This window comes from Hyaena hyaena, unplaced genomic scaffold (genome assembly GCF_003009895.1).
Source record: "Hyaena hyaena isolate Hyena2069 unplaced genomic scaffold, ASM300989v1 scaffold_54, whole genome shotgun sequence".
Classification (NCBI taxonomy): Eukaryota; Metazoa; Chordata; class Mammalia; order Carnivora; family Hyaenidae; genus Hyaena; species Hyaena hyaena.
In genome coordinates, this window is record NW_024080685.1 from 1616756 (window position 1) to 1631204 (window position 14449).

Genomic DNA, 14449 nt, shown 5'->3' on the forward strand with positions numbered 1-14449 from the left:
TCTCTCTCTCTCTCTCAGAAATAAATAAAACATTAAAAAAGAAAAGAAAAGAAAAATAAAGAAAGCAAAAAACACAGGGTTACTTAGAAAGGCAATGATCAGAGGTGCTTGGGTGGCTCAGTTGGCTAAGTGTCTGACTTCGGCTCAGGTCATGATCTCACAGTTCATGGGTTCGAGCCCCACGTCAGGCTCTGTGCTGACAGCTCAGAGCCTGGAGCCTGCTTCAGATTCTGTGTCTCCCTCTCTATGCCCCTCCCCCACTCACTCTCTGTCTCTGTCTCTCTCAAAAATAAACATTAAAAAAAAAAACTGAAAAAAAAAAAAAGAAAGGTAATGATCATTTCAAATTGTAAATGACTGCTTGCCATAGTAAAAATGTAATAAGGATAGGTTGTTTACATGTAATTTCTTTCTTCTTCTAGAAAAATATTTGGAAAATCCTTTCCTTGAGTAATAATGAAAAATTCCAAAACAAACATAGAAAACAAAAGTATGGCTGTATTTCCCCACAAATATTAGAAAAATATGATATAGGATGAGCAAGGACATCATTAAAGAACAAACATTATGTCTGTTCACAGATTCAGAAATTAACAGGAAAATACGACACAATGTGCCCAAGCTGACCCTGAGGCTACAACTAGAAATCTACCACTTTCTTGCCCACAGTTCTTCCCTCTTCTGTTACAGTATTTGGTTCTTAAAGTAGATGCCGTATTTCTAACACAATTTAAATTAGGAAATACATTGAATGTCAGTTGGAGGCAATTTTGAGACTAGCCTCAGCACATAATTATGTTGTTTTCATGGCTGATCCCAGTGTGTTTATGTACCTACAATGATTCTTACCCAGTGCATGTCTTTATCAGTGTGCACTCCTGATCAACTGTGTGAAAATAGACTAGAGGCTTGTAATTAATATCTCAATTGTGTAATAAAAGCAACTTGAAGAATACCTGTCTTCTTTTTCCTTAAGATATTTATAAGTTTTTTTGTTCATGTTTGTTACCTATTTCTTTTTTCTTTTTTTTTTTTTTTGTACTTTCATGTTTTTATTTAAATCCCAGTTAGTTGACTAGAGTGTAATATTAGCTTCAGGAATAGAATTATTACCTACGCTTTACAGCATGCTGGGGAAATGTGTAAGTTTTTAAACATCCAAGAAAAGGATCTATAGCCCATTCTACCATCAGTCCAGACCAGTCTTTGTCCGATAACACCAACAGAAGTTTTAAATCAAAGTCCCCAAGCAAACATTTCAGAAAGGGCCTATTGTATTCATAAGGGCCCCAATTCCCCAAACACACAAAATGACCCAAAGTACATGTACATGGAAAAAATGAAGTCTGCAGTTTTGAGAATACCACCTCAAACCCTCAATGTGCAGGAGGAATTATTTTTGAAAGGGTTCTACCCTTTGACTGGGTTAAAATTCAAGAGTGAGCCTTTCTAGAAACAAACTAAAGTACCGTAAAAGAAAAATTACTCTGACATCTGTTCAAAATGGTAAGAAAGACTTTATCTAAGACTACTGGCCTGGGATCAAGACTATTGAGGCACCTGGGTGGCTCAGTCGGGGTAAGCATCTGACTTCAGCTCAGGTCATAATCTCACGGTTCGTGAGTTTGAATACCACATTGGGCTCTGTGCTGACAGCTCAGAGCCTGGAGCCTACTTTGGATTCTGTGTCTCCTCTCTCTGCCCCTCCCCAACTTGCTCTCTGTCTCTCTCTGTCTCTCAAAAATGAATAAACGTTAAAAGATTTTAAAAAAAGAAAGACTATTGTGGGACACCTGGGTGGCTCAGTTGGTTAAGCATCTGACTCTTGATCTCAGCTCAGGTTATGATCTTGTGGTTCGTGAGTTCAAGCCCTACATCAGGCTCTGCGCTGATAGTGCAGAGCCTGCTTGGGATTCTGTCTCTCCTTCTCTCTGCCTCTCCCCCACTTGTGCTTCCTTTCTCTCAAAATAAATAAATAAACATTATAAAAAAGAGTGTTGCAATAGAGAAGATTGAACTGAGCTCCAAATATAGCCAAGGTAGCTATGGATCTATATCCAATGAGCAGGGGGAGCAGTGGATGCAAAATTACTATAAGAGAAACTTGATTGGATTTCAAGGGTGGGGGGAGTCTTGCTAAACTAGCTTACCAGGATTTTTGCTAAAGGCAGACCAGATATAAAGGGTGAAGCATGAGGAACTTGATCAGATATAGGGTTGGGGGGTCTGCATAAACTGATGGAGCAGGATTCTTTGCTAAAACTGAGCTCATCAGGCCTAGTTGAGAAGAGGACTCAGAGGAGTCTGAGTCAAGAAGGAAGCCTTTGGGAGCGCCTGGGTGGCTTAGTCGGTTAAGCGTCCGACTTTCGCTTAGGTCATGATCTCGCGGTTCGTGGGTTCGGGCCCCGCGTCGGGCTCTGTGCTGACTGCCAGCTCAGAGCCTGGAGCCTGTTTCAGAGTCTGTATCTCCCTCTCTCTCTGACCCTCCCCTGCTCACGCTGTCTCTCTCTCTCTCTCCTAGAAATAAATAAAAATATTAAAAAAAAAAAAAAAAGAAGGAAGCCTTTGTCAGCGCATAAAGGAGATGAAGTTGGTTCACTGGTACCACAACCTTATGTATGGATATTTGGGGGGCATAAAAGATAGATGCTGGCCATGTAGAAGAGCTTTGGAGAAGTAACTTCTTTCTGTAAATATCTGTAAAAAAGGTCCCGAAGAATTAAGGGGGATTGAACAATAATACAAAGATACAGTTTAGCATATATATATGAAGGAGTTTAGCATATATATATGAAAGCAAGAGTCACAGTCAGACTAAAATGAAAAGTGTGTGTTGGAGAGTGGTGGAAATAGAGCTGGATAAGTATGCAGAGATAGATTAGAGAGAGCCCGGATAATTTACTCCATGCTTAGTAAGTTAGGAGAATTGTAATTAGAGCCTGGAAGGTGTATTCTTCGGTTAACATGAGGAAGTTGTAGAGGGGAGCTGATGTGGAGAAGAGATATATTTACTTTAAGACATGTTGAGTATGAGGCGATGACATAATCCATAAATAGAAGTCCTGACATAATATCAGTCTGGGAAGAGAATAAGAATTCATGGCTAGTGATGAAAATTCAGGACTTGGTAAAGTGTATTGATCACTAAATTCTGATCTTGTTGACCATTACACACAGCTTGTGTTTTTCTAGTGCTGTTCAGTAATAAGAACTATCCTTAAGAGAGCACCATCACGTGCTAAATGCTTTGATTTTTCGTTGTTGTTATTGACAATCTCCATTTTATAAATGAAGAAATTGACCCTTGGAGTTATTAAAAAGCCCCAGCCAGGGCTAAATGGATAGTAGACGTGGAATTGGAATTCAAAGCAAAGTCTGGGATGATGGGAGCCAGAGCTCACTCTTTTCATGATATCATGTTGCCTTCCTCAGTGCCCTCCCCCACCTGAAATCATCTCTCTTATTATACATCTAAATCTCACTTGATATTTAAAGTTCACGTCACATGAAACTGCCTTGAGAATTTGACGCAATCCCATTCCTGAACTCTCATGTGTAACTTTCCGTACACATTCATGGCACTTATTAGTTCCTACCCAGTCCTGCAGTTACATATGTGCCTTCCTTAACTCCCTTCAGGTCCTTGAGGCCAGATGCCAGGAATGATTTGTCTATTTTTCTTGCTAACATCACACCCAGCCCAGTGCTGTGGATGTTGTGGACATTTAATATTTTATGGGTGAATAAATGAATGATTGAAGGAATGACAACTACATCCATGAGAATTACAGAATAGGTTGAGAAAGAGAGTGAGAAAACAATGGACTGGGATGACAATTTCCTGCCAATATCTTGCAATAGATTTTGGTGGAGTTACTGAAAGAGCAAGAAAGAAAGAAACAAAAGAAAGGAAAGGAAAGGAGAAGAAAAGAAAGAAAAGGAAGGGAGGGGAAGGGAAGGGAAAGAAGGGAAGGGCAGTGAAGAGAAGACACTTTCAGACACTTTCAGGGATGGTGTGACAAGAGGAGAGAGATGAATAAATTAAAGACAGGAAAAATGGTAGGAGGGAAAATTGACCGTGGAGTGCTGCAGCTCTTAGCCTTCATTCCCCTTTCTCTTTTCAACCTGCTCCAATGTGTGTCAAGAATGAGTGCAGGTATCAGTGAAGCCACCTTACAATACCCATCTCCCCATTCTTCAGGATTGGGGAAAGGACTTTTTGTGGGAGGATTGAAGAAGCCAAGGCAGGAGACCCTCCTGAAGAGAATGTAAGTGGGATCCATCAGTAGGAGTCCTGGAGGAAAGATCCATGTGAGCTGACTAGAGCTATTTTCCACTGTGAGCCTTCAGGAAAGTGGGAGGGGAGTTTCTTTTCTTTTTTTTTTTTATGCTTCTATTTATTTTTCAGAGAGAGAGAGAGATCACTAGTGGGAGAAGAGCAGAAAGAGAAAGAGGGAGACACAGAATAGAAAGGAGGCTCTAGGTTCTGAGCTGTCAGCACAGAGCCTGATGCAGGGCTCGAACCCACGAGCTGTGAGATCATGACCCGAGCTAAAGTTGGCCACTTAACCGACTGAGCCACTCAGGCGCCCCAGGAGGGGAGTTTCTGTGTTATGTGGCCCAATTCATCAGAGTCGGGAAACATCAGAAAAGAGCATCGTCCATGTCTCTCAGCCCAGACATGAGTGAAAACCACAGTTCATTTAATATTTAGATTCTTAGGATAGAGGTAATTTATTTAAGGTTGGATTGTAGGAGATAATTCAGAGATTTCCTCTGGGATCAGTATACAGATTCCTAGCAGAGAACGCAGCTGGGGAAATAGAAAGGACATGTGATCTGGAATCTGAACATGAATTCAAGTCTTGACTCTAGGCTATGTCCTTTGGTAAGTCACTTAATTTTTTTGAGTCTCCATTCCCCAGTTGTCATAAGGGATTGAAAGAAGCCCTATTGTTTATTACTTTATTCACTCAAGATGGAGTCATTAGGTGTATACTATATGTTAGGCACTGGATTTCTTGGAGCTAAGACCACTCTGAAGAAATACTCGAGATGTGCGTGAAAACCCTCTGCAAAACGCAAAGCTCTATGCAAACCCCAGTTAACAGTTACAACCAAGATGGCTGTTGTGCTATGTCCCAGCCTTACAAATAAAGATATTTCACATTGGACCTGGCATCTCCTTCCAAAAACCGCCATTGGTTGTGATGGTTTATTTAACCCTTCCTAAATGTTTTCTTCTTCAACTCACACCAGAGGTGCAGAGGCTGATTATTTGATTTATAACTCAAATATTATGTCCTGGGGAAAATATTGACCCAGAAATGATCTTAATAATAAAGAAAACTCACAAAAGTAGAAATACAAAATGCAGGCACATTTAAAGTGAGCCAAGTGCAATATATTCTTTTAACTTTAAAATGATGACTCCTGTGGTGATTGCCCAAGTTATAATGAATTCAACAAGCTCATTCTTGTGTGATTTCTACAGCCAAATTCATATTTCAATAGTAAAAGAGATCCGTTCTGGTAAACCAAATTTGCTGGATGGACATGATGCAAGTGGTAACCTATCTTGACTAAAACAGGTTTTCAAGGTACCGAAAATGTGAGCAATTGAAATTCCTGGTAGAAAAGCACAGCACCTACCATGCAACATATTTACATAAGTTCCTTGTAATAATCTGGGGCAGGTGAAAATTTATGGGAAGCTCCTACAGTCACAAAATCTAATAGGAACAATCATCTGTTTTGGCATTTAAAATGCCACTGTAATAATTACAGCTAAGTTAACAGTGAGAAATTTTTTTTAACAAAAAATTAAATTAAAAAATGTTCATTTTTGGGAGAGAGACAGCACGAGAGGGGGAGGGGCAGAGAGAGAGGGAGACACAAAATTGAAAGCAGGCTCCAGGCTCCAAACTGTCAGCACAGAGCCTGACGTGGGGCCACATCGAACCCACAAGCTGTGAGATCTTGACCTGAGCCCAAGTTGGAAGCTTAACCAACTGAGCCACCCAGGCACCCCAACACTGAGAAAAATTTGAATGTAACATTAAATTTAACACTTCCTATTCATTAGGGGTGCCCAGATAGCCCAGTCATCTGAGTGTCCAACTCTTGATTTGGGCTCAGGTCATGATCCCAGGTTCATGGAATAGAGCCCTGCCTGGAGTTCTGCATAGAGTGTGGAGTCCGCTTAGGATTCTCTTTCTCTCTCCCTGTACCCCTTTCCCCAACTCACCCTCTTCTCTCTCTCTCTCTAAAAAATAAAAAGCAAACAAAACTTTCTATTCATCAGATATACCAGACCTAAATATGTTATCTTAGTGGAGACATCATAAATATCATCATCGTCTTGGTACTTGACTGGTCCTCTCTAGCCTAATCATTGGAACACAGATTGAAGCACTATAGTCCTAAAGAGATTGGTAGCACATTCCATTTACTGGAAAAATCTTAAATGGCAGAATGACATAAAGGTAAATGTTATGCTATTAAAAATAATTATCTTTACAGAGCTTGTAAATAGCAATATGAAGTAGCAAAAAATAAAACAGAATATTAAACCTCGGTGTTTATACAGATTTAATTTTTTTTTACAGATTTAATTTTCTCCCTTGCCACTAAATTACAAGGTAATTTGATTTGAGATAGAACGCAGTCTGTCCTGAAAGGTGGTGTAACTGACTGCAGTTTCAGAGATGTTTGATTCACTTAGAGGTTATGCAAATAATCAGACACCACCACCACCACCCCTCCCCCCCGCCTTGTTGGAATCCTACATAGGTCCCTAGTAACCTTGGAGATTGGTATAATTCTGTTCGCAGCAATGGGGCCTTTCCTGAATTGAGATTCTTTTTTGTTGTTTTAAGTACTTTTACATACACGATTATGCCCACAGGTAACAGGAAACCAGTGTTTCAAAAGAAAACTTGATCACATTGCTAGATAATGAAGGAATCCTAAATAAGTGTGTGAGCGCCTCAAGGGCTTTACCTATAGCTCCTGCCAAAAGTACATATTTTTTTGATTGGTAAGAACGGCAGGTGACGCTTCATGAAATATAAATGCAAGAAAGACTCTCGGCAGAGCTCCATAAAAACCTTCTACCAGTCAGTCTGGAAGGATAAGAAAGATACTGTTAACAACAGCTGGAAATGGCTTTCGGAGTGTCAGTATCAGTCTATCTCTTATTCAAAGGTAGGTGGTTTGTTTTTGTCTTGTTAATTTTGTATCAGTGTAGAATATGAATAGGATTTGTTCTCTCTGTTCCAGTGAGAAGTTGGCTTTTAACAGTCGTTCTTCACGACAAAGAACAGAGCAAGGAATCTGTGAATTAATTGAGTTTTATTATGTAATACAGACTCGGCTCCTAACAGATTATGATACCCTCTTTTTTGAGACCTGTGTGTTTGCTTTCTACAACTGAGGAGTGGTTGATACATTTTAACCACTTTGCCATAGCATCCTTGTGATTGAATTAGTATATAAATGAATCCACGTGCTCTTAAAAATGACTGTATTTCTATTTTCTGTGATTATAAGGTAGTCAGGGGAATAGGTATGAATGAGAAACTGTCAGGAAGCTGTCCTAATCAGGTTATGGTTTTCAAATGTAAGTGAATTAAGAATAGAACAGAAGTGAGAATAAGCAGAGTAAGAGTACCTTTTGATCTGTTGCTTGTACATAACCTTCTATCTGTTGCTTGCACATAGAAGGAGGCTCACCTGCTAAACGTGCCTTCCCCTCAAACCCCCACCCCTTCATATAGCAATGACAGCCTTGACTGAAGAAGCAGCGGTGATGGGAACACCTTCAAACACAACCCAGCAGAGTAACTGGACAGTTAACAAAACAGAAGGTATTTTCTTCACACTGTTGTATTTTAAGTGATTTCTTTTTTTTACCTTTTGAGAGAACTTTGGATTGTGATAAAAAGCAACATTGGAAATTTTTTAATGGGTATTTCATTATTAGGCAATCAACTCTTTTTAGCAGGATGCTATTAAATAGACGTGACAGGTAAATATGCCAGCAAAGACATACCTTTTAAATATTGCCTTCTGGTTGACTCCAGGTTGGTTCCTAATAACCCATTTGTGTTCTGAGGCAGTTAGTCCCCATTTGGGCATTTTTGATGACTGATATTTTAATACCATATTTTAATCTATGACTATGACTTTGCAGGCAAAGAAATTAGGATAAGGTGAAGCCTCAATCCATCTTTGGAAAGATCTTTTTTCTTGTTTTGCTTTGGGGGCGCTTTTGTTGTCATTTTAACAAATGCTCCATTTCCTAACCATGTGTACCCAACTTTTATTGTTGATGGTGATGGTATATTTTCTTTCCTATATTATTACTCTTATTATTATTAGAATAGCTTCTAGCTGCTGTTATTTGAACTCTCAGAGGTGAACTTGGAAAGTTTGTTACCTGCCAAGACCTATGTACCAGGTGGTTATGATTCTCACCCAAATCACCACCCCCTCTTGTGAAGATTGGTGATGCGACAGGACAGAGGAAACACCATAGCTTATGCTCAGAGCCAGGCAAAGAAAAGAAGATCATGTCAAATGCTTTGTTTCTGAATACGAAAGATAGCAATATTTTACCAATAATTTTAAATTAAAAAATTCACTTAAAATAGTTTGCCAATTTTTAAAAATATCTATCCATTTTCAAAACAAAATCCGTGTAAGGTTTAGAATAATTTTTAGCCAACTTCTTCATGTCTTCTGAGCCATGAGGAAAGATCTTCACTGGAAGATAATGCTGTAGAAAATCCAAGTGGAGCTTTTTCCGAGTGTCTGAGTTCAGAGCAATAAGCCCAGCACCACCTTCTTACTTCCTTAGGAGTGAAATTCAAGTAAAGTTTTCCAAGTTACAGATGGTAATAAAGGAAACCAGGGCGTCAAATATATCATCTCTACAGTTGTCCTTTGCTTTCTTGTTGGAGAACTTCTGTTTTTCCATTTTTTTAATTAATTTAAAAATCTGCACCCAGGATCTTAGGAAATTTTTCATCAACTTGAAACCAATATTCTTCTTTTGGGGGGAAAGAGAAGTCTCTCTGGCATATTCTTTGGAGGTATCTTCTTTCAGTTCTCACATTTCCTAGGAAATCCTGGTGCAGGAGCGGCTAATTCAACTAATTTAGTCTTGAAGCAGGAAGAACCTAGCCCAGTTTATAGTGGGAAATTCTCACTGGCTGAGAGTTAGTTGTTAAAATGAGACACTTGATTCACAACACCACATTTACCAAGATTACGGAGAATTTTAAGGTAATATTGTGTGTTCTTAATCAAAATGAAGTTATATGACACAGTATCTTATTGGTGACTTAGTACCTAAGATTTAGTATTTCAATATAAAAAATATTCCTTTTTAGATTTTTTTTCCCCCTTAAAACAAATAGGAAGGATTCTGTTAATCTACTTAGCAAGGCAAATATGGTATGGTATATATAACATGATGACTAAGGATGAGGAGATATGTTTATTCATAATAATGACAAAATAAAACACCACTGATGCTGCTTGGGACAAATTTAAAAATCAGTCATTAAATTTTTTACCAAAACAGGGCCCAATTATACAGCTTTACACAAGTGTATCCCCACTGAATATACCCCAAGGATGGCATAGGTATATGTCTTCTGTACATCAGGGAATGAGGAGGAAACATCCTGAAGTGTATTCTTTTTACTGAAACCCAGCTTCCCATAAGGAAGCTTCCCATACAGAGGCTTCTGGACACTTGACCACAAGAGTTTTACCAGATGTGGTCATTTGCATAGTGTTAGAAGTCAAAACCCAGATTTTCTCATTCTGTGTCCAGGGCTTTTCCCACTATCTCGAAATGTCTCATTAACTGAGTAAAATTTCCAATTAACATTCAAAGGTGTTGTCTCAACTCTGTGAAAATTAACCCATAACTTGTTTCTGGTTCTTGTATAGGTCATAACAACGCCTCTTTTGTAATGAGGCACAGTGCTCCCTTTTCAATTACCTTCTCAGTGGTAGCCCACAAAAGAGGAAACGGGGAAGTCTCATCTTGTTTGGAGAGTTCATTATCCCTATAAATCCAAGTTTCCTAAGTGCTGACTCTCAGGTGTAAAGGGGAGAATAAAAAATTGGGTGCAATCTTCGACATTTATTAGTATTTGGGGAGACTTGCTCAACACAGCCTGCTAAAATGAGAATCAATGCTGCCACCTTTTGGCAAACTTGTATCTATACCTTATTATGCAGCTTCTAGAGAATAGAAGTTATCAATCCACCTCCATCCCCTAGTGAATTAGTGATGTATCTAAATGATATTAACCTAAACTTTGTGAAAATAACCTGCTGATGGAATCAGCCAATATTTTAAATGACAGAGAACCTAACGAATATTCTTCGAAATAAAGGTCTCTTTACACGTGTGTAACAAATCTACTATAAAAGGGCGACCTACTTCATCTGTTAATATTGTATGTCCTTTTCCTAGCTGACTACACAGAAGGGCCCATAGCCTTGAAGTTCTCACATCCTTGCCTGGAAGACCACAATAGTTACTGCATCAATGGTGTTTGTGCCTTCCATCATGAGCTGGAGAAAGCCATCTGCAGGTAATTGCAAAGAACTTCCCAAGTCCTAGATCTGGGAGGAGATACATTTATGTTTCACATAATGTTTCTGTGTGTTTCACCTAGTACATTTCCACACACCTCGCTCTTATCTGGTAAAAAGGGTACATCATCTGAACATGACTCACTATATTTGAATATCTAAGGAGTCTTTTTCTAAACTACCTAACCCTCATTACTCAAAAATATAGCTCCCACATTAGCAGCTTCTATGTAACCTGGGAGCTTGTTAGAAATGCAGAAGCTTATGCTTCACCTCAAGTCTACTGAATCCAAATGTGCGTTTTAGCAACTGTAGAGAGGATTCTGAGTTTTCACAGGGTTCATTACAGGATGAGATGAAATAGACTATAGCGAAAACACTTTAGGAATATAAAATTCTAGAGCAATTCAGTACTATTTTTATGATCATTGGTTTGCTGGGTGATTAATTTCCTACGAAAGAGTATGTTAATAATTTTCTAGATCGACTCATGCAAGCAGACTACCTTTCCCTTCTACCAATGAGAGAAGTGTATTCACATTAATACAGAGCCTTAATGAATTGATTATTGTAAAGTATATAGCTTCTTCAATACATTTAATAGTTGGCTTTCATTTGAATTTTCCTCCTTAAATGACTTATTTTCTATTGAAATTTTTCATTCTTTGAAATTGACCATTTCTTTGAATTTCTATCACTGTGAGTTTTAAAATTATATATTCTTTTCTTTTTTAAAAGGTGTTTTACTGGTTATACTGGAGAAAGGTGTGAGCACTTGACCTTAACTTCATATGCTGTGGATTCTTATGAAAAATACATTGCAATTGGGATTGGTGTTGGATTATTATTAAGTGGTTTTCTTGCTATTTTTTACTGCTACATAAGAAAGAGGTATGAGAAAAAAGCAAAATATGAAATCACTGGGCACTTGGTCACTTAATGAATATTTATTGAGCCCCTGCAATGTACCAAGCACTGACAAGTATAATTTTTTAGTGAAAAATGGCTGCAAATCTGGCAACTTCCTACGTAGATTTGTTTTGATGCTTTTTCTTATAAACACAGACAAGCAGTAAAGATCTACCTGCAATTGTAATAGAATAGCCCCAATTTATAATCTCCCAATTTATAATAGCTCCCAATTTATAATACTTGTCTCTGTCTGCATACATCAAAGTTTTAGGGAGGACAGTAAGCCCTACAAGAGTAGAGATTAAGTGTATCTTGTTCACAGTTATGTACCAGCGCTAAATACCATGCCTGGCACACAGTAGACACCCAGAAAATTTCTGTTGGGTGAACAATTCTAGAAATGAGTATTAAATGAATGAAAATGTATGATAAACATGGGCCACGTTCTTTTCAGACATCAGCTGAGGGTTTATTCAGGAGATTCTGTCTACTGCTAAAAACCTAAGAAAAGAAGCTGGATACACAAGTTACTTTTGTGTTCTTATTTCTATTTTATCCACACTGATGATTTTTTTCTGAAATCCATGTAACTAGGAGAACATCAAGAGATAATATGAGATGCATTAAAGAAAATGTGTAAATACATTTCCTTTGCAGTAGCCTACTAAGTTGTCATTTTTAAAATGACCAAGACTGACTGCACAAAATAATAAAAAGTTTGTTTGCTTAATAACTGCATCTTAGAGTAACATCTGTTATGTCAATTGTAGATTAATTGATATAAAATCTCTTATATCAGTTGCCTAAGAGACCAAGAAAGGCAAAAAAGAAAAAAATTAAGTAAGCCTTTTAATGTTAACAAGATGGCAGTCTGAGGTCAAGTTCCTTAGAAGCAAAACCTAAGATGGGAATTCTTGTGCAAGTCGTTGGCAGAGGGAATTCCCTAAGGTGATCCCTGTAATGGAGTACAGAAAACTAGAACAGAGAAGAAAGTGAGCAGAGATGTGGCTTTAGGTGAAGTCTGGCTTTAGCTGGATTTCACAGGGAGATCTAGGGTATGAATGGCATGGTAGACATTTCCCAAGAAGGTGAGGGATCTTGGTTTTAGTGCCGTGTGTCATCAAGCATGGGTGGCAGGATGCTCCTGGTGGGAAAGGAAGTAAGAGCTTGGAATCTCCCAGGAATCTTCAGGCTAGGTGCTCTGTTGGTCAAGGGCTACCCTCTGGAGAAGGATTTGGCTGTGAGCCAGTTAACAGGCATAGCCATTGGGGGATGGTCACACTGGTGGGGAAAGGGGACTTGGGCGGAGAACCAAGAGCAACTGTTATACCAGAGCATATATATCATTCTCAATAAACCGTGCAAAAGGCCGTCAAACTCACACAGAAACCAATGTTCTATTTTAGGTGTCTAAAACTGAAATCACCTTACAAAGTCTGTTCCAGAGGAAGACCACTGTAGGGCCCTTGTGAAAAATTTCCGTGAGGCATTTATAAAACTCAGTGGGCCCCAAATCAAAATCTTCCAATGAAACAACAAAACTTCCCAAGCTGACTGGACTTGAAAATAATGGAAGTTGGGATCGTGATGAAACAAGAGAGTAAATTTCAACAATGGTCTTCAGACTTTGCCGTCGTTAGGGTGCCATGGGAGCCGAGTGAACGAGCCACTGTGACCGAAGCCAAGTTCACAGTTCTACTCTGGGTGTGCTGCTGTTGTTGTGTGGTTATTGTTCTAACGGCAGAAAGACTGAGCTTCATGCTTCTGACCATGTCAGATGTGAATTCTCATAGGAATAATTACCAACCTTGCAGCAAGCCAAAGCAATGCCAAGCTTGGGTTCTTCATGTCCTTGCTGCCACCAGTATTTTAGACCGGTGCTCTAGGGACCCAGTTCCAAACATGCCCTTTCACAGTGTCTAAGGGGACGTGATGTCGATGGCCAGGACAAGGTCAGTGTTATGACACTTCCAGTGACGCAGGCATGGGCCTGAAGTCTACACCAGGGATAAGAAAATGGAATATCCAATGCAAACATAAATCATGCCCAGCTCATGACAACACTACGTAGCCTTTCTCTGTGAAATATGGAATAAGCTAAAGCGTTTTTGCTGACTAAAAGCTATCTGGATATTGAGCCCTGAGTAGGTGGAACATTTCTGTTTCTGCATGGATTATAAAGCTTTGTGTTGGAGTCAATGGTCCCCTAATGTTTATGTTCATCACCTCTTCCTGTTGTTAGTGGAATTACCTGGTGACTATCCATTTAGACTGAAATTCTAGAGTTCTACTAATTAATAATTACCATTGGCACTGAAATAGAAACTGAAGAATTGGACGGAATTGTTTCACCAACAGCACGTGGAAACTTTCTCTGCCATTTCTGAATACTTGATAGCAGATTTGCACTTAGCAAGAGAAAATGGAACAATGACAGAAATGCTTATAGGGGAATTAGGGTCGCTTCCTCTTTAATTATACTTCTTCCACATAAGTCGAATTATCTTACACAGGTCCTTTAATTTCTTCGGGTTTTGGCTTTATTTTCTCCAAGGCCCTGATAGTTTTTAAAGTTTGACAGTGGGTCAAGAGAAATTTTTCCATATTTGTTCTGCAAGTGAAATTACTTTCAACACCACCTCTGTCCCCCATGCCACATCTAACCCCAAAACACACCACCAGATATCATCTTAGTTGCCTGTTTTAGTGTTTGGTTTGCACTAAAATCATGTAAAATTTTGTTTTTAAAGGAAGTGAAACATGGAATTAAAGAATAATAATATTTACCAGTGTTCTCTTGGATTCAGTCTAAAACTATGGACTTTTCCCCCCTCCATCATGATGTAGATAAGTGAAACAATACTGATCACAAAGGTTAAAGGAGGATCAAAGACGAATGTTTTTACAACGGTAACAAGAC

At 38.8% G+C, this 14449-nt stretch overlaps 1 protein-coding gene across 1 annotated transcript; it reads left to right on the forward strand.

Moving 5' to 3' along the window:
• The first annotated feature begins 6917 nt into the window (after positions 1-6917).
• On the forward strand, positions 6918-14091 carry EPGN (epithelial mitogen). The gene is made up of 5 exons (XM_039230983.1): positions 6918-7206; positions 7779-7868; positions 10496-10616; positions 11356-11508; positions 12936-14091. Exons 1-5 carry the CDS (start codon positions 7164-7166, stop codon positions 12988-12990), a joined length of 462 nt encoding a protein of 153 aa, XP_039086914.1. The 5' UTR covers positions 6918-7163; the 3' UTR covers positions 12991-14091.
• The last annotated feature ends 358 nt before the right edge of the window (positions 14092-14449 follow it).

Coding starts and splice junctions, on each gene's coding strand:
- EPGN (XM_039230983.1), top strand. CDS start 7,164: ATGGCTTTCGGAGTGTCAGTATCAGTCTATCTCTTATTCAAAG. Junction 7,869..10,495: donor GACAGTTAACAAAACAGAAG/GTATTTTCTTCA, acceptor TCCTTTTCCTAG/CTGACTACACAGAAGGGCCC. Junction 10,617..11,355: donor CTGGAGAAAGCCATCTGCAG/GTAATTGCAAAG, acceptor CTTTTTTAAAAG/GTGTTTTACTGGTTATACTG.